Source organism: Schistocerca piceifrons, chromosome X (genome assembly GCF_021461385.2).
Source record: "Schistocerca piceifrons isolate TAMUIC-IGC-003096 chromosome X, iqSchPice1.1, whole genome shotgun sequence".
Lineage (NCBI taxonomy): Eukaryota > Metazoa > Arthropoda > Insecta > Orthoptera > Acrididae > Schistocerca > Schistocerca piceifrons.
The window spans coordinates 1144909-1170216 of NC_060149.1; the positions used below are offsets into that span (position 1 = coordinate 1144909).

The 25308-nt window shown below is 38.9% G+C and overlaps 1 protein-coding gene across 3 annotated transcripts in view; it reads left to right on the plus strand.

Moving 5' to 3' along the window:
* Window positions 1–23341, plus strand: part of LOC124722872 (F-box/LRR-repeat protein 6) — a 213505-nt gene extending 190164 nt beyond the window's left edge. Inside the window, exon 10 of one of the 3 annotated variants that reach the window (XM_047248008.1) lies at window positions 21451–23341. In XM_047248008.1, the coding sequence (XP_047103964.1) occupies window positions 21451–21454 (4 nt within the window). In that variant the 3' untranslated portion in view covers window positions 21455–23341. The remainder of the gene's footprint in view (window positions 1–21450) is intronic. The other 2 variants (XM_047248006.1, XM_047248007.1) reach the window with 2 other exon arrangements.
* Window positions 23342–25308: the final 1967 nt, after the last annotated feature.

Here is a 25308-nt window from a genome sequence, read left to right on the forward strand (position 1 = left end):
GCAATACCATTGCAGGTACAGAAATCGTTAACGGGTACTGATGTGAAGTGCACGCCATTGTCGGAGGTGATCATTCTGGGCAACCCTTCAGTTACGAAAACCTGGCTGAGACCCCCACGCAGTTGCTTGTGAGGAGGCGGAGTGCATGTGTAGGACATACGGGTTACTGGACAGTGCATCAGTTACTTCCTAGCCCATAGACTGACAGAAGGAGCCTGCAAAACTGACGTGAATGCAGTCTCGAGGCTGACTTGGCATGGGATAAGAACCAAAATTTCATGGCGATGCCACCTGCTGTTCGGCATAGTAGCAGCACTCGTGGATAAGCCTCTCGTGGGCTGAATCGACCTGAGGACAACAGACAAAACACTATGCAAGGACCTTCATGCAAGTCACATCCCAATGATCACAGTGTAAGTGAGCAAGGATACGAGCCCGCAGGATGATAGGAATGAGGACGGTTGATTCCTCCAAGTTGGCACTTAGAAGGAGAACACCAGCGACTACTGCCAGCTGATGATGGAGAAGGAACTAGGTGCGGAGTGGACCAGACTCCTTGGCAGGCTGGCACTTGGTCCAACCATTGCACACAGAATCGACCACAGGATCTTGCCAGATGGCCTGAGCTATGCGATGGGCCATCACCGGAAGTCTGTCGGCCACATCTGCAAGTGAGCATCACTCTGAAAACAGACAACTTTGATTCTGTTGAAGGCCAGGTCAAGTCCCGTAGGCAGGTGTGACAATGCATCCACATTATCGTGTACTGTGGATCTCTAATGACTCTTATATTGATATGCACTCAAAAACGAAGCCCAGTACTGAAGATGTTGCGCATTCCTGTCAGAGAGTCACAAATGGGTGTCAAATAGTGCCCCAAGTGACTTATGGTTGGTGATGCAATGGAATTTGGTGCCACAGAGGAAAACATGGAACATGTAGATGCCATTCACTATGGCTAAAGCCTTCTTTTCTAATTGACAATTATTGTACTAGATGGCTGTCAGGGTTTTGGAGGTATATACGATTGATGACTGTTCAGACCCGTTAGCATTTTTGTGAGCATGTTGGGAAGTGTCTGTTGCCAGAATGAGCAGCTTGTCCGCTTTCACTTGATATTCTGTGAACAATGGGTGTAGGGCAACAAGCAGATTCCATATATCTAGATTTCTGGAAAGCATTTGATATGGGTGCCCAATTGCAGGCTGTTAACGAAGGTATAAACATATGGAATACGTTCGCAGTTACATGAGTGGCTTGAAGACTTGTTAAGTGATAGAACCCAGTATGTTGTCTTCCACTGCAAGTGTTCATCAGAGACAACGGTATCATCAGGTCTGCCCCAGGGAAGTATGGTAGGACCATTATTGTTCTCTGCATACATGAATAATTTAGCGGGCAGGGTGGGCAGCAATCTGCAGCTGTTTGCTGATGATGCTGAGGTGTACAGAAAGGTGTGAAAGTTGAGTGACTGTAGGAAGATACAAGATGACTCAGACAAAATTTCTAGTTGGTGTGATGAATGGCGTCTTGCTATAAATGTGGAAAAATGTAAGTTAATGCAGATGAGTAGGAGTGTGTAGTCAGCATTGATGTAAGTGTAGTCAGCGCTCAACAGACTTTCACTGGGAAACTAACTGTTGCAAAAAAAAGTAGAAAGTAGGAGGAATGTTCTGTTGTTAGGTAGTAGCCATGGAAGAGGTGTGGGCCAGATCTTGCAGGAAAAATTAGGTGACAGGTACCAGGTCACAAGTATTTTCAAGCCCAATGCATGTCTTAGCCAACTGATAGAGGATGTAGGATCATTGTGCAAGGGTTGTACAAAACAGGGTCCTGCTGTGGTAGTGGGTGGAGTGGGAAACAGTATTGATAGGGATCAGGGCTACAATATTGAGTGTGACCTGGTAAAATAGCAAATGTTGGCTGGGTTCCTGCTTTCATGTGGTATGATCAGCCCCAATTGAACAGCTTTGTCAGGAGGGTCGATATGGAGCTAGATCTGCTGCTTCGGGCAGCTACTTTGTCAGGCATAGGTTTGGTTCCAGTTGATGGTATTGGTAGGTGGGACTTCACAAGACATGGCCTGTATCTCAATAGGAACGGAAAGGGTAAACTGGTTGGGATTATAGCAAAATCTTTAATAGGGGGCACTGAAACTCATGGGAGTACTTTTTTAGGCTAAGATCAGTGTCCAATCATCCTACATTGATTGAAATTAGGCCTAATGAGAAGTTCAGAGAGGCAGGTACTAGAGATGTGAAAATATCACAAGATTCTCATAACGGTACAGTGGAAAATAATGTTAGTATGTCACAAGATTCACAAAAAGGACATTGAAAAATAATGTTAATATATTGCATCAGAATATCGGTGGATTAAAAAACAAAGTAGATGAGCTTCTTGTTCACTCAGAAGATTTAGAAACTGATGGTGGAATAGACGTTCTATGCCTGTCTCAACATCATATAGTCACAGGTATGGAAATGGTAAATGTAGGTGGATATAAGCTTTCATCACGTGTAAGTAGAGACACTATGGGGAGAGGAGGAGTTGCCATGTATGTTAAAATAGTGTGAAAAATTTGGAAACTAAAAATTTTTGCGTAGAGCAACATATAGAAGCATGGGCAGGTGAGCTTAAACTAAATAATGGCACTTAGAATTGTAGCCGTGTATAGGTCCCCATTGGGAAATTTTCAACTATTTTTTTAAAAACTTGGATTCTTTGTTGTGCTATCTGTCAGACAGAGGAAAGCAAATTATTGTTTGTTGGGATTTCAATATATATTTTCTGAAAGAGTCCGATAGAAAGCTTGACCTGATTCTTTCAGTTTGACAACAGTTATTGATTTTCCTACTCGGTTGGTACAGCAAAGCAGCACACTAATATATTTATTCAAATAAAAACTTTTCCTGTTAAGAATGGTTTGTCTGATCATGATGCACAGCTAGTTACAGTATATGATATAGCTCCATACAGTAATGCAAAACAGTCCTCCAAACTAGTGCGTTCAACTAACGACTTAACAATTCAAAATTTTATGTAAAACTTGCAACAATTAGACTGGGATGAGGTGTACAGGTAACATGATGCTAATTTAAAATTTAACCTATTTCATGATACCTTTGTGAGTATATTTGAAAACAGTTTCCCCAAGAAAACAGTGAAATATATTGTAAGAAACCATGTAAAAAGCCTTGGCATACTAAAGGGATAAAAATATCTTGTAAACAGAAAAAGGAAATGTATCTTATGGCTTGGAGGAGTAATGATCTCAAAACAGTGAAACATTATAAAAACTACTGCACTGTATTAAGAAAAGTTATTAAAAAGTCCAGAAGTATATGCATTACGTCTGAGATTAGCACATCTGATAATAAAATTAAAACAATTTAGAATATTGTTAAAAGGGAAACAGGGCAACTGAGAGCACAGGATGATGTATTTCTATCAGACACAATGAAAAGTTTGTTAACAAGAAGTCAGAAGTAAAAAACATTTTTACTAATCATTTATAAGTGTTGAGAAAATAGGCTCCAGCTATTCATTAGAAAATGCAAGGCAGAGGCAGTAGCTATGCAATTTGTTAAAATTGAAATTCAACCCACCTCTCCTACTGAAATTAGGAAAATAATAAATTCACTCAAAAGTAAGCTCACATGGAATTGAGGGCATTTCCAACAGAGTACTAGAAGCTTGTTCCCACCAAATATGTAGGAATCTCAGACACATATGTAGTAGCTCACTGAAACAGGGCATTTTTCCAGATGGACTGAAATAGGCTATTGTTAAACCATTGCACAAAAAAGGGGATAGATCTGATGCTAACAACTACTGCCCAATCTCACTTCTGACAGCTTTATCCGAAATTCTTGAAAAAGTAATGTATTCAAGAGCACCATCACATATTTGTAAAAATGAAGCACTAACAAAATGTCAGTTTGTTTTTCAGAAAGGCTTTTCAACAGAAAATGCTATATATGCTTTCACTAATCAAATATTAAATGCATTGAATAACCGAAAATCACCCATTGGGATATTTTGTGATCTCTCAGAGGCTTCTGATTGTGTGAATCATGAAATTCTATTAGATAAGCTTAAGTATTGTGGTATGAGTGAGACAGTGCACAAATGGTTTAATTCATACTTAACTGGAAGAATGCAGAATGTTGAAATTAACAATACAGATAGTCTGCAAACATCAAGAGTCCTCTAACTGGGAAGGTATCAAAAATGGTGTCCCACAGGGTTCAGTCTTGGGTCCCTTATTGTTCTTAACATATATTAACGATTTGCCACTCTATATTCATGAAGATGCAAAGCTAGTTCTTTTTGCTGATGATACAAGTATAGTAATCACACCCAACAAGCAAGAATCAGCTGAGGAAATTGCAAATAATGTCTTTCAGAAAATTATTAAGTGGTTCTCTGCAAATGGACTCTCACTAAATTTTGAGAAAACATAGTTTATACAATTCTGTACAGTAAATGGCATAACACCATTGATAAATATGGACTATGAACAGAAGTCTGTTGCTAAGGCAGAATACTCAAAATTTCTGGGTGTGTGCATTGATGAGAAAGTGAATTGGAAGAAATATATCGATGATCTGCTGAAACGATTAGGTTCAGCTACTTATGCTATTAGGGTTATTGCAAATTTTGGTGATAAACATTTCAGTAAATTAGCCTACCATGCCTATTTTCATTCACTGCTTTCATATGGCATCATATTTTGGGGCAATTGGTCATTAAGAGAGAAAATATTATTTGCACAAAAGCGTGTAATCAGAATACTAGCTGGAGCCCACCCAAGATCGCCTTACAGACATTTAGGATGTTGGTAGCCCTGCAGCCAGGCAACTAGCGCAAGTTTTGGTGTTCTCGTAAAGTTAAGTCATTTTAGATTATAAAACATATAGTTTACTACTGATTACTTGGTGAATAGGTGTATTAGTGTGCCTTTTAAGTGTACCATTAAAGGTTTCATTTTTCTTTACGTAATATAGCAGAAAACGCGAAAAGATCACACAGTCGTATTTTCTGTTTACGTTTTGCCGCAGTAAATCTATAGAATTTCGTTTAGCTGTTCTTTGCTCTCTCCAGCAATTTAACTGTAGCATACCTCTTCATTATTTAACTAGCATTTCTGGAAAGTAGTGTAAATTTTAAGTTGTTATTTCAGAAACTTTTGCACTGTTGTTTTTGTTTACACACAGTTGCATATAGGCCAAATGTGTTGAACCATATTTTCGTGTTTATCTGCAATTTAACTGAGTTATTCTTAATACTCTATTACATTTATCATGAGTGAAAAGTGCTTGACTTGCTGTAGAATTGTTACGTCGGGGCTTTGGTGTGATGGGTGCTGTAGTTTTTTCCATGTGGGTGACTGTAGTGGCATGGGAATAGGGGAAGTAAATCAGACTCATCAGTGGTTTTGTAGGATTTGTAGTAGAGATAGGAAGATACTAGAACAGGAAGGGAAAATTGTCGCCCTTCAGGCTGAGTTAGACAAGGCCAAGGGAGATCTTGACAGGTTAAGGAGGGAGAAGGGTAAAGAGAGGTGGGGAGTGGCAACAGGCAACAGGAGGAAAAGGCCTAGAACTTTGTCTGACAGCTTCGTGGTGGATGTGGAAAATATACTTGACCTATTGCTTCAATTAGAAGCTGGTGAGCCTCAAGCAGTTGCAGGTGTAGACAGGGCACAACAAACTTTCAGCAGCAAATTGAAAAGTAAGAATGTAGGGAAATCAGTAGAGAGAAATAAAGTGTTGTTGTTAGGTAGTTCCCATGGAAGAGGTGTTGGCCAACTTTTGCAGGATAAGCTAGGGTCAGAATACCAGGTCACCAATTTTTTTAAACCTATTGCTGGTCTGGAGCAGGTGACGGAGGATTTAGGATCACTTTGCAAAGATTTCACTAAGTAAGATATCGTGGTTATAGTGGGTGGGGCAGGTAACAGTATTGACAGAGATCCTGGGTACAGCATAGAGTGTGACCTGGCGAAGATTGCATCAGCATCGAGGCATACCAGTGTTGAGTTTGTATCTGTTCTTGGGCGCCATGACCGACCTCATTTGAACTCTTCTGTCAAGAGAGTTAATTTGGAGCTGGAACGGCTGCTCATGTCGGGTGCGGGGTCACACATTGGTGTGGTTCATGTTGATTCTGTCAGTAGGTGGGATTATACTAGGCATAGGCTTCACCTCAACAGGAACGGGAAGAGTACACCGGCTGGGAAAATAGCAGGAAAGTTAAAGGGGGGAGGCACTGTCATGAGTGATAAAATACCAGTGGTTATAGGGTCCAGAAAAGACCCTTTTTTTAGGGTAGCGAGGACAGAAAGAAACCATATTTTAAGACAGGTTAGGACTGAGACAAACCTTCAGTTTGAGAAAGAAACCAAAAAACATAATTCTAGCTTATTACATCAGCATAAACAGCTATTGGTTAAGAATTTACAACAGTCAGCAGATATTTTAACTCTACCCAATTTTAACTCAGTCACTGTGAAATGTCAGCTATCTTTCTTGCATCAAAATATTCGAGGACAGAGAAATAAAATTAATGAATGAACTATCTGCATAGATGAATTAGAGTCTTCAAATCCAGCTGACATAATCTGCCTCTCTGAACACCATGTGACCACTGGTATAGAACTTTTAAGTGTTACAGGGTTTAGGTTAGCATCTCACTTTTGTAGATCAGAAATGGAGAAAGAAGGAGTTGCCACATTCATCAGGAACTGTCATAAATCTAAGAACATAGGCATTCATAAATTTTGCATAGAACAGCATATGGAAGCATGTGCAACAGAAGTACAATTTCACATAAAATCTTTCATAATATTAAGTGTGTTTCGAGCACCTGCAGGTAACTGTAATCTGTTCGTACACCACCTTGAAGCTGTACTGGCCCATTTAACAACCAAAAACAAAGAAATAGTGGTTGCTGGTGATTTCAGTGTAGATGTCCTTAAAGACTCTCCCAATAAGAACTTATTTGAGTTAGTAACACTATCATTCAACTTAATTCCCACTGTAAAGTTCCCCACTAGGGTAGCCAATTGCTCACAAACAGCCATTGATAATATCTTTATTAAAAAGTCCAATGAACAAAATTATATTACAAAACCAATAGTCAATGGCCTCTCAGACCATGACATGCGGTTCCTTCTGTTAAATTTTAATACTGATCAGGACATAAAATCTGTTAAATCTGAGCTCAATAAGCCAAAAATTGATCATTTTAGGACACTCCTCAGAGACATTCACTGGACTTACCTTATTCGAAGTGCTTACCTTATTCGAACACTGTTTTCCTCCAAAACTTACCAAGGTTAGAGCAAAGTCTACAAAGAAGCCATGGATTACTCAAGGAATAGGGGTAGCTTGTAAAACAAAAAGAAAACTGTATCTGTCAATCCGAAACAGTTCCGATGTTGATGCTATAGCACTTTACAAGAAATACTGCAAAATATTAAAGACTGTAATACGGACATCAAAGCAAATATATTACAAGGAAAAGATAGTCATATCAGACAACAAAATAAAAGACTATATGGGATATAGTGAAGGAGGAGACTGCTAGAACCAGACATGAAGAGGGACAAATAGCATTAAGAGTAAATGATACATTGGTGACAGACGTGTATAGTGTTGCAGAACTATTTAACAAACATTTTATAACTGTTACTGACAAGATGGGGTTGTCAGGTTCTGTAGATGCTGCTATGGAATACCTCAGACCAGACATTTCAAGTAACTTCCGTAATATGAATCTGACCCTCACTACCCCAGGAGAAATAATATCCATCATTGTTGTTGTTGTGGTCTTCAGTCCTGAGACTGGTTTGATGCAGCTCTCCATGGTACCCTATCCTGTGCAAGCTTCTTCATCTCCCAGTACCTACTGCAACCTACAGCCTTCTGAATCTGCTTAGTGTATTCATCTCTTGGTCTCCCTCTAAGATTTTTACCCTCCACGCTGCCCTCCAATACTAAATTGGTGATCCCTTGATGCCTCAGAACATGTCCTACCAACCGATCCCTTCTTCTGGTCAAGTTGTGCCACAAACTCCTCTTCTTCCCAATTCTATTCAATACCTCCTCATTAGTTATGTGATCTACTCATCTAATCTTCAGCATTCTTCTGTAGCACCACATTTCAAAAGCTTCCATTCTCTTCTTGTCCAAACTATTTATCGTCCATGTTTCACTTCCATACATGGCTACACTCCATACGAATACTTTCAGAAATGACTTCCTGACACTTAAATCAATACTGGATGTTAACAAATTTCTCTTCTTCAGAAACGCTTTCCTTGCCATTGCCAGCCTACATTTTATATCCTCTCTACTTCGACCATCATCAGTTATTTTGCTCCCCAAATAGCAAAACTCCTTTACTACTTTAAGTGCCTCATTTCCTAATCTAATTCCCTCAGCATCACCCAACTTAATCAGACTACATTCCATTATCCTTGTTTTGCTTTTGTTGATGTTCATCTTATATCCTCCTTTCAAGACACTGTCCATTCCATTCAACTGCTCTTCCAAGTCCTTTGCTGTCTCTGACAGAATTACAATGTCATCGGCGAACCTCAAAGTTTTTATTTCTTCTCCATGGATTTTAATACCTACTCCGAATTTTTCTTTTGTTTCCTTTACTGCTTGCTCAATATACAGATTGAACAACATCGGGGAGAGGCTACAGCCCTGTCTTACTCCCTTCCCAACCACTGCTTCCCTTTCATGTCCCTCGACTCTTATAACTGCCATCTGGTTTCTGTACAAATTGTAAATAGCCTTTCGCTCCCTGTATTTTACCCCTGCCACCTTCAGAATTTGAAAGAGAGTATTCCAGTCAACATTGTCAAAAGCTTTCTCTAAGTCTACAAATGCTAGAAACATAGGTTTGCCTTTCCTTAATCTTTCTTCTAAGATAAGTCGTAAGGTCAGTATTGCCTCACGTGTTCCAGTGTTTCTACGGAATCCAAACTGATCTTCCCCGAGGTTGGCTTCTACTAGTTTTTCCATTTGTCTGTAAATAATTCGTGTTAGTATTTTGCAGCTGTGACTTATTAAACTGATAGTTCGGTAATTTTCACATCTGTCAACACCTGCTTTCTTTGGGATTGGAATTATTATGTTCTTCTTGAAGTCTGAGGGTATTTCGCCTGTTTCATACATCTTGCTCACCAGATGGTAGAGTTTTGTCAGGACTGGCTCTCCCAAGGCCGTCAGTAGTTCCAATGGAATGTTGTCAACTCCGGGGGCCTTGTTTCGACTCAGGTCTTTCAGTGCTCTGTCAAACTCTTCACGCAGTATCATATCTCCCATTTCATCTTCATCTACATCCTCTTCCATTTCCATAATATTGTCCTCAAGTACATCGCCCTTGTAGAGACCCTCTATATACTCCTTCCACCTTTCTGCTTTCTCTTCTTTGCTTAGAACTGGGTTTCCATCTGAGCTCTTGATATTCATACAAGTCGTTCTCTTATCTCCAAAGGTCTCTTTAATTTTCCTGTAGGCAGTATCTATCTTACCCCTAGTGAGATAAGCCTCTACATCCTTACATTTGTCCTCTAGCCATCCCTGCTTAGCCATTTTGCACTTCCTGTCGATCTCATTTTTGAGACGTTTGTATTCCTTTTTGCCCGCTTCATTTACTGCATTATTATATTTTCTCCTTTCATCAATTAAATTCAATATTTCTTCTGTTACCCAAGGATTTCTACTAGCCCTCGTCTTTTTACCTACTTGATCCTCTGCTACCTTCGCTACTTCGTCCCTCAAAGCTACCCATTCTTCTTCTACTGTATTTCTTTCCCCCACTCCTGTCAATTGTTCCCTTATGCTCTCCCTGAAACTCTGTACAACCTCTGGTTCTTTCAGTTTATCCAGGTCCCATCTCCTTAAATTCCCACCTTTTTGCAGTTTCTTCAGTTTTAATCTACAGGTCATAACCAATAGATTGTGGTCAGAGTCCACATCTGCCCCTGGAAATGTCTTACAATTTAAAACCTGGTTCCTAAATCTCTGTCTTACCATTATATAATCTATCTGATACCTTTTAGTATCTCCAGGGTTCTTCCATGTATACAACCTTCTTTCATGATTCTTAAACCAAGTGTTAGTTATGATTATGTTGTGCTCTGTGAAAAATTCGACCAGGCGGCTTCCTCTTTCATTTCTGTCCCCCAATCCATATTCACCTACTATGTTTCCTTCTCTCCCATTTCCTACACTCGAATTCCAGTCACCCATGACTATTAAATTTTCGTCTCCCTTCACAATCTGAATAATTTCTTTTATTTCATCATACATTTCTTCAATTTCTTCATCATCTGCAGAGCTAGTTGGCATATAAACTTGTACTACTGTAGTAGGTGTGGGCTTCGTATCTATCTTGGCCACAATAATGCGTTCCCTATGCTGTTTGTAGTAGCTTACCCGCATTCCTATTTTCCTATTCATTATTAAACCTACTCCTGCATGATCCCTATTTGATTTTGTGTTTATAACCCTGTAGTCACCTGAACAGAAGTCTTGTTCCTCCTGCCACCGAACTTCACTAATTCCCACTATATCTAACTTCAACCTATCCATTTCCCTTTTTAAATTTTCTAACCTACCTGCCCGATTAAGGGATCTGACATTCCACGCTCCGATCCGTAGAACGCCAGTTTTCTTTCTCCTGATAACGACATCCTCTTGAGTAGTCCCCGCCCGGAGATCCGAATGGGGGACTATTTTACCTCCGGAATATTTTACCCAAGAGGATGCCATCATCATTTAATCATAATATCCATCATAAAATTATTAAAATCAAAAACATCTAGTGGGTGTGATGAAATATCAACAAAGTTAATTAAAGAATGTGATTCTGAGTTAAGTAACATATTAAGCTATCTGTGTAACCAGTCATTTATCAGTGGAATATTTCCTGAATGGTTGAAATATGCTGAAGTTAAGCCACTGTTTAAAAAGGGAGATAAAGAGATAGCATCAAATTTCCGTCCAATTTCACTTTTGCCAGCATTCTCAAAAATTTTGGAAAAAGTAATGTACAATCGGCTTGATAACCATCTTATCTCAAATAACATACTGTCAAAGTTCGGATTTCTAATGGCTTCTGATATTGAGAAGACCATCTACACTTACAGTGAAAATGTGCTTAATTCATCATCATCATCATCATCATCATCATCATTTTAGACTGATTATGCCTTTCAGCGTTCAGTCTGGAGCATAGTCCCCCTTATAAAATTCCTCCATGATCCCCTATTCAGTGCTAACGTTGGTGCCTCTTCTGATGTTAAGCTATTACTTCAAAATCATTCTTAACCGAATCCAGGTACCTTCTCCTTGGTCTACCCCGACTCCTCCTACCCTCTACTGCTGAACCCATGAGTCTCTTGGGTAACCTTGCTTCTCCCTTGCGTGTAACATGACCCCACCATCTAAGCCTGTTCGCCCTGACTGCTACATCTATAGAGTTCATTCCCAGTTTTTCTTTGATTTCCTCATTGTGCACACCCTCCTGCCATTGTTCCCATCTACTAGAACCTGCCATCATCCTAGCTACTTTCATATCTGTAACCTCAACCTTATTGATAAGGTAACCTGAATCCACCCAGCTTTCGCTCCCATACAACAAAGTTGGTCGAAAGATTGAACGGTGCACAGATAACTTAGTCATGGTACTGACTGCCTTCTTGCAGAAGAGAGTAGATCGTAGCTGAGCGCTCACTGCATTAGCTTTGCTACACCTCGCTTCCAGTTCTTTTACTATGTTGCCATCCTGTGAGAATATGCATCCTAAGTACTGGAAACCGTCCACCTGTTCTAACTTAGTCCCTCCTATTTGGCACTCAATCCATTTATATCTCTTTCCCACTGACATTACTTTCGTTTTTGAGATGCTAATCTTCATACCATAGTCCTTACATTTCTGATCTAGCTCTGAAATATTACTTTGCAAACTTTCAATAGAATCTGCCATCACAACTAAGTCATCCGCATATGCGAGACTGCTTATTGGGTGTTCACCTATCTTAATCTCACCCAGCCAGTCTATTGTTTTCAACATATGATCCATAAATAATATGAACAACAGTGGAGACAGGTTGCAGCCTTGTCTTACCCCTGAAACTACTCTGAACCATGGACTCAATTTACCGTCAACTCTAACTGCTGCCTGACTATCTATGTAAAGACCTTTAATTGCTTGCAAAAGTTTGCCTCCTATTCCATAATCATGTAGAACAGACAATAACTTCCTCCTAGGAACCCGGTCATATGCCTTTTCTAGATCTATAAAACATAGATACAATTCCCTATTCCACTTGTAACACTTCTCCATTATTTGCGCGTAAGCTAAAGATCTGCTCCTGACAACCCCTAAGAGGCCTAAACCCACACTGATTTTCATCCAATTGGTCCTCAACTAATACTTGCACTTTCCTTTCAATAATTCATTAGACAAAAAATTGCAGGCTACTGGTATATTTTGTGATCTGTCAAAGGCATTTGACTGCGTAAATCACAATATAGTGTAACAGGAAATGCTGCAAAATGGTTCAAATCTTATATCTCTGGCAGGAAACAAAGAGTGTTACTAGGAAAGAGACTTGTATCAAGCCATCAGGCATCATCCAACTGAGAACTAATTACATGTGGGGTCTCACAAGGTTCCATTTTAGGACCCTTACTTTTTCTTGTGTATATCAATGACCTTCCGTCAGTAGCATTACCAGAAACCAAGTTCGTTTTATTTGCCAATGATACAAACATTGCAATAAATAGCAAATCAAGTGTAGTCTTAGAAAGGTCAGCTAATAAAATATTTGTGGACATTAATCACTGGTTCCTAGCCAATTCTTTGTCACTAAACTTTGAAAAAACACACTACATGAAGTTCAGAACTTGTAAGGGGTGTCCCACAAGTATATGCCTAACATACGATGACAAGCAGATAGAAGAAGTGAACAGTGCTAAATTCTTGGGATTACAGCTTGATAATAAATTCAACTGGGAGGAGCACACCACAGAACCGCTGAAGCGTCTTAACAAATCTCTATTTGCAGTGCGAATTGTGTCAGACATAGGGGATATAAAAATGAAAAAGCTGGCATACTATGCTTACTTTCATTCCATAATGTCATCTGGGATTATTTTTTGGGGCAATTCATCAAGCCAAGCTAAAGTTTACCAGGCACAAAAATGTGCCATAAGAGTTATATGTGGTGTGAACTCAAGAACATCTTGCAGAAGCCTGTTTAGGGAATTAGGGATACTAACTTCTGCTTCCCAATATATTTATTCCTTAATGAAATTTGTCATTAAAAATATATATCACTTTTTCAAACCAACAGCTCAATTCATGGAATCAATACTAGAAATAAGAATAATCTTCACAAGGATTTAAAGTTACTTTTGTTTTGTACAGAAAGGTGTGCATTATTCAGGAACACACATTTTCAATAACTTGCCAGCAGCCATAAAAAGCTTAACAATCAATGAAATTCAGTTTAAGAGAAGCCTAAAGGATTTATTGGTGGCCAACTCCTTCTACGCCATTGATGAATTTCTCAGTAGAACTGACTGATTTTTTTTTTTTTTTTTTTTTTTTGTGTGTGTGTGTGTGTGTGTGTGTGTGTGTGTGTGTGTGTGTATATATATATATATATATATATATAACTTCTGCACAATTTCAGTGCAGTAATGTGTTCATTGTAAATAAGTATTTAGTAGTTGTATTACACGTTTATTGCCTTATAAATAAATAAAAAACATTTTTATTTTAAATTCAATGCTTTAGTATTTGTAGAATGATTCTTTCATATAGCATTCATTAAAAAATGATGACCATGCCACTTGGGACCTGTGGAATGGTACATTAGCTTATTTGTTTGAGTTGTAAATATTTGTCATGTATTGTTTTTCTGACATGTTCTACATCCTGGAGGATCTCCTCACTCCAGATCAATTGGAATGAAAGTAAATCTAATCTAATCTAAGGAACTCGGGATATTCACAGTACCTTCACAATACGTATATTCAATTATGAAATTTGTCATTAATAACCCATCAAAATTCAAAAATAACAGCGAAGTGCATAGCTACAACACTAGAAGAAAGGATGATCTTCACTATTCTGGATTAAATCTCGCTTTGGCCCAGAAAGGGGTGAATAATGCTGCCACAAAAATCTTTGCTCATTTGTCAAATAGTATTAAAAATCTGACAGATAGCCAACTAACATTTAAAAGCAAATAAAAAGAATTTCTGAATGACAACTCCTTCTGCTCAATAGATGAATTCTTAGATATGAAGCAGTAACTGTAAAAAAATAAAATAAAATAAAATAAGGAAAAAACCTGTAATGTTTGGATACAGTACTAGTAGTGTCCTTCACCTCTGACTGCATGCACTTTTGTTGTCGTCTGTTTTTAAAAATTAACTATAATGACAGGTACAACAAGCTTACAGAAATATCACATTTTACCTGTATATACACGTATATACTCCGCAAGCCACCCTACTGCATGTGACAGAGGGTACTTTGTGTACCATTGCCACTTCTCCCTTTTCGTGTTCCAATCGTGAACGGTTTGTGGGAAGAACGATTGCTGTGGGCTGGAATCTACTCTATAATTGTATAAATGTGTCAGCTGCCACAGCCAGAATTAGTTGACGTAAACTTTTTCTGAGTATAGGACCGCACCATAATGTAGAAAACTGTATTGGGGAATTCAATGTTTTAGCCACGGTTATAGTGGCCTTCTTCTGCGTCTACTCAGAAAACTTGTATGTCAGCTATTTAATTTTGTCTTCATAAGATTTTCACAAAATATATGTAGGAGGAAGAAATATATTGGTTGAATCTCTAGGAATGCCTGCTCGTGGAACCTTTAACTGTAGACCATACAGTGATGCAGAATGCCTCTTTTGCAGCATCTCCCACTGGAGTTAGTTGAGCATCTCCGTGATGCTTTTACACTTACTAAATGAACCTGTAATGAAATGTGCTGCTTTTCCTCGGTGCTTGTCTATTTCATCTATCAATCCAATGTGGTACAGATCACAGACTGACAAGCAATATTTAAGAATCGGTCAAACGAGTGCCTCGTAAGCTACTGCCTTTGTCGACAGTCTGTGTCTCCTGAGAATTCTTCCTGTGAATCGCAATCTGGCTCTGTCTTAGTCACGATTAATGTTGTGTGGTCCTTCCACTTCAAATCACTCTGTATAAGTACTCTTACATATTTTATGGAAGTGACTGCTTCCAATAATTGTTCTGCAATAGGGTATTTGACTGTTTTTTGGAAAGTCCTGTAAATGATTAATTATGTCATTTTATGCCCCTAACATGCTTATTTCCTCTTGAATTTCAGTATTCTTGTATAAAAACGGAAATGAAATGCAAGTAATTTGAAGGCCAACTGTAACGCTCCATTCGAGTCGTGATGCCTGTAGCATCATTGGCTATCTTACTGCTCGTATTCTCATAGTGCTAATTAACAGTGGTTCCTTGTTTTAGAATTTACGTTTCAGAAAATGGGTTACAAGTGGTGTGCAGTACCATACTGCACAATTGCATCTTTAAAAACACTGAAAAGTTGTTTTTGAATGTTCCGAAGAATAAGATGATGTGTAAAATGTGGTTGCACTGTGCCACAAATTGCTACCAAGATGCACAAGTTCACTAACTTAATTAAAAATGTGTTGTACTGTGAAGTTAACATTAAGTTACCTCTGAGATATGCTCTCCCACTGTTACAACAAAGGACAGCACCATTCGACGAAATTAAACTCCTTGTGAAAATTGTCATTTTACCGAACTTTGCCTCAATTATTCAGTAGCTCAGTTGTTAGAGCGGTAGACAGTCGAATTATAAAAGATGACATCCGTAGATCACCGGTTCGAATCTAATCCGAAAGAACATTTTAACTTATTTGTTAAATGATTCAACAGCCCTCTCATATGAAAACCAAATCACAATTAAAAAACTTCACCACACTGATCAGAAACAGAATATTATTCTATTTTCGTTGCTGCTCACACATGCTTACATTCGCAATTGCTGTTCACACGTCACGTTCAAAAAGATATTTTCTAGTTAACGTGACCACACACTTTTTACTTTATTAGAAACAATGCTTTTATTGTTGTTCTGTCCAGCTAGGGTTTGTATTGTTTACATTTTTGCAGTTTCATCATCCAACATAAAGATGAAGTAAGTCTGCTTCAAACACTAATGTCAGTTTACACTCAAAAACATCATAACCCTTATGTTTGTGTCACCAGCATGTTGTACACGCTTTATGTCTCTCTGTGTAACCTCATCATCCTGCACCTCATTTTAATGTGGATGTATGTTGATATCTTCACTACTAGCAATGCTTTTCAAAAAGGAATTGCTTGTTCGCAGAGTAAATGCATTTATCCTATGTTGTCTATTTTTCAGACTAAGACTAATGTGAGGCTATATACGAGGGCTATCCACAAAGTACATAACGTTTTCGTTTGTGTCCGTTAGGGGCGGGGCTAGCGCGGCCATCTTGGTGTCATGGCATTCCGCCGCTCATTCGGCATCGTGCCGTGCTTGTGAGAGGTTCGTGCTGTACTCCGTTGAGTTACTGTGACAGTTTGAAATGTCAGCGTTAATTGAAAATGCCGCGAAGTGTGAAGTGCGTGCTGTAATAAGGTTTCTGACTGCAAAAAACTGTACACCGATAGAAATCTATCGGCAGCTTTGTGAAGTGTATGGGGACAACATAATCACTGAAGGTGGAGTGCGTCAATGGGTCATAAAATCTAAAAATGGCCGAACTAATGGTCACGACGAAGAGCGAAGTGGAAGACCCAGCATAGTGACTGCCGAACTTGTCGAAAAAGTCGATGCCGCGGTCTGTGAAAACCGTAATTTCACAATAACAGAACTCTCTATGAGTTTTCCACAAATTTCACGAAGTTTGTTGCACGAAATCATTACTGAAAAGCTTGGTTACCACAAGTTTTGTGCAAGATGGATACCAAAAATCTTGACAGAGATTCACAAAAATCAGCGAATGGCTGCAGCATTAACGTTTTTGGACGCTTACGAGAAAGATGGCGACTCATTACTCGATTGCATCGTTATTGGTGACGAAACATGGGTTAAGCATGTGAACTGCAAGACAAAATTGCAGTCAATGCAGTGGGGGCACACAAATTCCCCCCAAAAACCCAAGAAATGCATGCAGACAATGTCGGCAAGGAAGGTGATGGCGACTGTCTTTTGGGACAGAAATGGTGTGATTTTTGTGGATTTCCTGGAAAGAGGCACTACAATAAACTCTCAAAGTTATTGCCAAACTCTGCACAACCTCAGAAGAGCAATACAAAACAAGCGCAGGGGAAAGTTGGGCTCAAAGATCTTGCTGATTCACGACAACGCCTGGGCCCACACGGCAAATGCCACTCGTGAAGTTCTTGAATCTTTTAAGTGGGAGTTGTTTCCTCATCTGCCGTACAGTCCCGACCTGGCACCGAGCGGCTTCCACTTATGCCCAGCAATGAAGAAGTGGTTGGCTATGCAGCATTTTGATGATGACGCACAGCTTCAAGAAGAGGTAACCACGTGGTTGAAGGCGCAGGCGGCCAAATTTTACGACGAAGGAATTTCCAAGCTCGTCCATCGCTACAATAAGTGCCTTAATTTAAATGGCAACTATGAAGAAAAGTAGTATTTAAGTGTGGCTTTCATCTGTATATAATAAAAAACATTTCCAATACTTTATTTATTTTTAATTCCAAAACATGATGTACTTTGTGGATAGCCCTCGTAAGATACATCCCACAATCGAAACAACTGCTACAGTCAGTTCTTACTGGTGCTATTTTCATATTTTGTTTAAAAATATATGACCCTTCCAGGATCCAAACAGGCAACCACCTCAATGGTACTCGGATGAGCTATCCATTGCACAATTACGCCTGCTGGCAGCAGTATCTCCGCTGAGCATCTTCTGCAGAAGAAATCGGCACTAAGTTTTGCCAAGAATAATTTCATTGTGCTTTGGGTCATAGCTCATGACTCGACAATCTAGTTATAATAAATGGACCCATTTGCAAAAGTTCTACAATTCCTTAGTTTTGAGTGAGTTTAATGATGTTGCAGGGAGCAGGGAAAAGAATGTCCATCATTGCACATACCGCTGCTCTAAATGGGTGGAGCATAAACACATCAACTTTCGCAGGGCTTCCACTATCAGCGTTCACAAAATTCCTTTCTATTGTTACTTAAAAGTTGTAATTGCATTTTCCATCATTAAATGGCTAAACTTTTTGCAGGAAATCTATGTAAAAACTGTGTAACTTGTGGCTAGCACTCCTGTTACACACGTATAGCCTCATATTACTCCTAGCTTGTGACATCACCAGAGCATCAGCCAATAACAGAGCATTTTCAATCATGTGACCAGGTTGTGATATTTAAAAATAACAGATATTTTTTGAGAATATTGACTGCAAATGCTATTTAAATGTTATAATCAATCAGAATAACAACAATCAGATCCATATTTTTAACATAGGAAACTAGTCTATTGTGTAGTCGTACAATAAAGGATCTTGCTGCCTATGTATTCTCTATATGTTACATTTGTTGAGGGTCAATTGCCACTCTGTGCTCCAAGTGTCTGTCCTCTGCAGGTCTTCCTGCGTTTTGCTACAATTTTCTAGTGTTGAAACTTCTCTGTATACAACAGCATCATCTGCAAAAAGCCTCATGGTGCTTTCAACATTATCTACTTGGTCATTTATACATATTGTGAAAAGTAATGGTCCTATAACACTCCCTTGGGGCATGCCAGAAGTTACTTTTATGTCAGAAGACTTCTCTCCATTGAGAATGACATGCTATATTCTGTTTGCTAGAACCTGTTCAATCTGGTCACATAGTTGGTCTGATATTCCATATGCTTTATTTTGTTCATTAGGTGGCAGCTTGATACTGTATCAGATGCCTTCGGGTATTCAAGGAACACTACATGGGCATTTGTATACACTGTTTCCTAGGTCTCATGGATGAACAGAGTGTGCTGGAACTTCCTGACAGATTAAAACTGTGTGCCGGACCAAGACTTGAACTCGGGACCTTTGCCTTTCGCGGGCAAGTGCTCTACCGACTTAGCTACCCAAGCACGTCACATGACCCGTCTCCACAGCTTCATTTCTGCCAGTACCTCGTCTCCTACCTTCCAAACTTCACAGAAGCTCTTCTGCGAACCTTGCAGAACTAGCACTCCTGGAAGAAAAGATATTGCAGAGACATGGCTTAGCCACAGCCTGGGGGATGTTTCCAGAATGAAATTTTTCACTCCGCTGCAGAGTGAAAAATTTCATTCTAGGGTGTGCTGGGTTTCACATGATCATTGTTTTCGAAACCCATGTTGACACATACAGGAGATTTTTGATCTCGAGAAATGCCATAATATGTGAGCATAAAACATGTTCCAAAATTCCACAACAGACCAACAACAGAGATATAGGCCTATAGTTTTGTGCATCTGTTCAATGGTCCTTCTTGAAAATAGGAATGACTTGTGCTTTTTTTCCAAATATTGGCAACACTTCGCTCCTCCAGAGACCTACGGTACTCTGCTGCTAGAAGAGAGGCAAATTATATTGCATACTCCATGTAGAATCAAATTGGTATCACATCAGGTTCAGTGGCCTTTCTTCTATTGAGGAATTTCAGTTTCTTTCCTATCCCATGGTCACATATTTCAATATCTGTCAGTTTTTCATTCATGTGATGCTTTAAAGAAGGAACTATAGTGCAATCTACCTCAGTAAAACAATTTTGAAAAAAGTGACATTTAGTCCAGAATGAGATTTTCACTCTGCAGCAGAGTGCAGAGTGAAAATCTCATTCTGGAACCACCCCCCAGGCAGTGGCTAAGCCATGTCTCCGCAATATCCTTTCTTTCAGGAGTGCTAGTTCTGCAAGATTTGCAGGAGAGCTTCTGTAAAGATCGGAAGGTAGGAGACGAGGTACTGGCAGAAGTAAAGCTGTGAGGACGGGGTGAGAGTCGTGCTTGGGTAGCTCAGATGGTAGAGCACTTGCCCACGAAAGGCAAAGGTCCCGAGTTCAAGTCTCGGTCTGGCACAGAGTTTTAATCCTCCAGAAAGTTTCATGATATTTTGTGTTTTGGACTCTTATGTGTCATCTTCTGTTTCAATGCCATTATGATCACAGAGTGTTTGGACAGATGGCTTCAATCTGTTTACTGATTTAATATATGGCCAAAATTTGTTAGGATTTTCTGTCAAATCTGTAGATAGAATTTTACTTTTGAATTTGTTGAATGCTTTATGCATGGTCCTCCTTGTGCTAAGTTTTGCTTCATTTAGTTTTTGTTTGTCTTTGAGGTTTTGGCTATGTTTAAATCTGCAGTGAAGCTCTCTTTGATTTTATAGCAGCTTTCTAACACGGTTGTCGAACTGTGGCAGGCCTTTTCCATCCCAACTTTGCACAGCACATACTTGCCTAAAGCACATTGTTATGCTTGGATCAAGTAAAACTTTTAAAAAATCATGATGAAAATAGAAGCCAAATACAGAAAAATATATAAATAGACTGTAGGAACCATGGTTAAAGAGCTGTTATCCAAATGCAAATTGTTTTTCTGTTTCCTTTTAACTAAATGAGTACTGCTGTTCATTGGAATGAGTCCACATTATAAACCACAAATGCCATTAGAGAGTATGTGTAGAGGGATGGCAAGGTTAGAGTTCTGAGATGCACGAACAACAGCCCACATGATGTCCATGAACTGTGAATGCAGATAATTCGGATTACCTGTTTCTGGGTTCAGAATATTCCTTATAAATGAAAATACTCATCACAGGACATAATGGAATGGAGATAAGAAAAATAAACAAGCTACAGATAATTTTCCTTCGTGAAGTTGCTACACTGTCTTCTAGTTACAGACTGTAACCAATGTTTCATGGAAGTTATGTATAAGTCATTCATCTCTCATCACACTAAAACCTCAAAACCATGATGTGATTTACTAATTACACAGTCTGAAAAATTACATCACTTTAATTTTTTGGAAATTGACACAAGGTGCTCCAGCTGGAAAAAAATGTTCCGTAATGATGTGCAAGGCCATAGTAGGTTATTGCTCAGAACAAAAGACAAAACTATGTATTTAAATATTGGTCTGTTAGGAAAGTGGAAAAATGCTTACTTGTCTGTCTCAAAGATTCTCTAGATTATCGTATTTTGAGCTCAGTCTTCTGAAAGTAAGAAAGCAATGTGATAAATCTATAATGACTATGATGAAGCTAATGACAATTATATGTTACTGTGAAGTACCTGTGTGTAGATTTTGATTTAGCTGTGTTTGCATTTTATATAAATGTTGTTCACTTCTATTTCAGCTAGGTTTGTGGACTTGAAAAGACAAAGCTGATCTTTCTAGCCATATCTGGAAAAGGTAGTTTGTGTTAAAAAGAGACTGAAACTCATTAAAGTGCTGACACACCAGTAAAATGATCACAGGTATACAAGGTGATTAGTGTTTGGGTACTGAAACATGAGAAACATTGTTTGTGCACTGACAATTGTACTATTTGCATTAGGCAAATTTAGAAAAAGACTATGAAGCCATTATCTGTAGAACAGCTTCATTATTATATTTTAACACTACATTTATGTGAGGTGTAGTTTTTTGAAAGACTGTTTTTATTTCCGTAACATCACAGTGTGATTGTATTTTTCCAGCTGCTTCATATTTATGTTTCTATCCTGTATTTGTATAAGGCCTGTTGTGTGCTAGATTTTGTTTAAATGTTATTATTATTTCAGTAGGGCCATTGGCTGTTGAGTTTCGAATTTTTATCTGAGAAGCAATAATTGGATTGTTCATTATGTTTTAAAGATATGTAAATACAATAATCTTTAAATGACTAGAATTCACCTCAGATAGCCTGCTCTAGCATGTTAATACACTTGCTGAAAGTGGAAAATGAACACTGTGAAGCAGAGATATACCAAATGAATGAAGTTTCCTTCACGTGTTGTGCAAGCTATATACTATATATAGGATCACAATCACAAGCACCGTTGTAATGATCCAGTTTCATGAGCATTTCTGCAACAAAACAGCCATAATTTTTAGTGAACAGGAAGACACATTACTGTTATTTTTCTGATTTTGTCACTCATCCAAACACCGTGCGGCAAGTCCTGTAAAATGGTTCTTTATAATTAATGAGAAGCACTATATTGCTTATGTTCCAAAGGATTAATTTATTGTGTCAACTGGTTTTAGGCTTATAAGATCATCATCAGACTTTAACTGACCATTATTTTATTCGGTTTGTTTATTTAATGTTATACAGACATGATTATCGAGTGGAGCGGTAAGGTTTTTCCTGTTTGCTCGCTTTATATTTACCTGTTGTTCAGCTATTTTTCTTTTAAGTTGCATTACCAGTACACTGTCAAAGATGCCATTTACTGTGTGTTTGTGTGCTGTTTACAGACATTGTAATTTCTTTGGTGGAAATAGTCAGTTAAAGTCTAATAATGGCTTTGCAAGCCAAAAACCGGTTAATGCAATAAATTAATCATATAGAACATGAGCAACATAGTGCTTTTCATTTATTATACAATTGTCCTACCAAGAACTGACAGAAGATTCAGTTAACATGTTATTACTTTATTATTCTGGTTATTAATTGTGAGGATACGTCGTAAAATGTTGTACATTGTGTGTCAGTACCACAAAAAAAGAAAAAAATAAAAAAAAATCAATCTCAACTGATAAGTAATTAAAACAGTTTTCTTGATGATTACAATATTTGTAATTACATTTGTGATAACCTGTATTTTTGTTATTCTTATTCTTACATTGACCAGCAATATGTCCTGTCATAGTAAAAATTTTTGTATTTCCATCTTTATGCAAGACATTTGCTGATGTGCAGTTTTATTCTCTCACTGTAAAAAAGACTTTGAGGGTAAAAAGCTCTGTAAAAAAATCAGTGTCAGCTTATGACCTTACTGAATATATAATAGGTGCCTCATGTAGTGTCATTACTGGGTGACCCATGTAACCTAAAGGAAACAAAGCTCTGCAGTGTTTGGTAATTGCCTTAATCCAAGTGTTGCATATTTACTTAAATATCTTTTTCAGTTCCATCTTTTTGTTACTTTATTTTGATCATAATAACTTAAAATTAGTACTTCACTAGCTGCCTGCACCAGCTTCACACAGGTAGCACAAATATCTTCCCAAGTTCCAGCTTTTTGTTACTTTATCGTGGTTTCAATAACTGTAAAATTAATACTCCATTAGCTGCCTTTCCCGGCTTTGATATCTGTGGCCAGACAGTTTGTTTGGCATAGCACTAATAAATTATTACATAAACCTTCTTTGTGAATCAATCTGTCTGTTAGTGAAAACTGTATCAAAATCCCTAAAGTAGTTAACCTCAAGTAAAGACAGAAAAAAAGTGGTGGCCTTTAATTTAGTAATGTGTCTAGACGATTCATTTGCCGTTTAATCTATTTTTTTTAATACAATATCCTATTACAAGTGAATTATTTAACTGCAGCGTTCTGTTGGCAACTGTGTGTATTAATATCAATTTATACTCCTCTCTACCAATTTTCTGTACCGTGGCCAGCTGCACTTGGCGGTCCCAAAAATTCTCGATCGGGCTTAAATCCGGTACATTTGGTGGCCAGTATAGTACGATAAACTTATCGTGGGGCTCTTCGAACCGTGCACGTACACTGCAAGCTGTGTGACACACATTGCTCTGTTCTGCCGGTAGATGCCACTGTGCCGAGGAAAAACAAACTGCACGTAGGTGCGGACACGGTCTCCGAGGGTAGATTCGTAATTGTATCGATCCACTGTGCCTTCCAGGATGACGAGATCACCCGGGGAATGCCACAGTAACATAAAAACATTCCCCAGACTGTAGCACTCCCTTCTCGTATTCTTTACGACGTTTCACGCTGCATACGCCAGTGGCCAGCTGTCCAATGGAGCATAAAATGTGATTCGTCTGAAAATGTCACCTTTCACCACTCTGTGGACATCCAGTTGTGGTACCGATGTGTAAATTCCAGCCTCTGTCGCCTACGAACAGCAGTCGGCACAGGTGCCCGAACCAGGCACCTGCTGCGGAAGCCCTTACGCAGCAGTGTTTGCCGAATGGTCATTGAGGAGACACTGTAGGTAGCCCCTCGGTTCACCTCGCAGTCAGTCACTCGACAACTGCACGTCTGTCTGTCCGTACACGTCTGTGCAGTCGTCATTCGTCCCTGTCGTATATGGCCTGTGGTGCGCCAAATTTGCCACTGCGCCAGTTGTGGATCGCACCTTTTGCCATTCGCGGCATACTTTATCTGTGGTAACGTATGTGCAGTTTACAAACTTAGCCATGTTGGAAATGCTGCCATCCTTGGCCTGAAAACAGACGATGGTGTCCATTCGGATGTCAGATAAATCGTCCCATTTCTGGATTACGATCATGGTGGCACTGTTTTCCACATCCCTCAACCTCCGTTAATACGACTGCACCGTGTATATTGCAATACTGTGTAATTTCAAATTACATGTGTAAAAAACAAACGTACTGCAATAATAAATTTAGATAATAGCATTCGTTTGACAGTGACAACAAAGCGTGCTGATAACTCCACAGTTGGATACCTTTAAACCACAGATAAACTACACAGTGGCTATCGTACGTTTCTACTTAAAGGTCAAAGAATGTAAAAGTAATTTGTATCAATGAGTTATCCCATTACACGTGCTACAAACAAAATATACTTCTTGTCGATCACATTTATGAATCTTTGTTATGTTGGTAGTATGTGTTAGTGATGATAAATCTCGTGAAAAGTAGATGCCTTATATATGTGTTCCAAAACGATTCACATTGGAATTCCAGGACGGAATAACACTGACTGTTTTCCACGTCCCCCCCAACTTGCTTTATATACCCTCCACAGCTAGTGCTGCCCCCGGGAATCTGTGAGCGGTTATTGCAAGTTGAGCTGAAAGCACAAATGTATAGCAGCCTTTTTGCTGTGCCTGTCTGTGACTCGACATCTCCTCTATTATGGTGAGTGGCAGTCTATCCGTTTCGTAATGTCGACAAAATGATTTGTGGTACGGTTTAATGTAACCTGGTAGATAATTAATCTGCTCACCGACTGGCAGCAGAACACGTACATATAAAGGTGAAGGAAATTCACAATCTTTTGGAGTCAGCGGT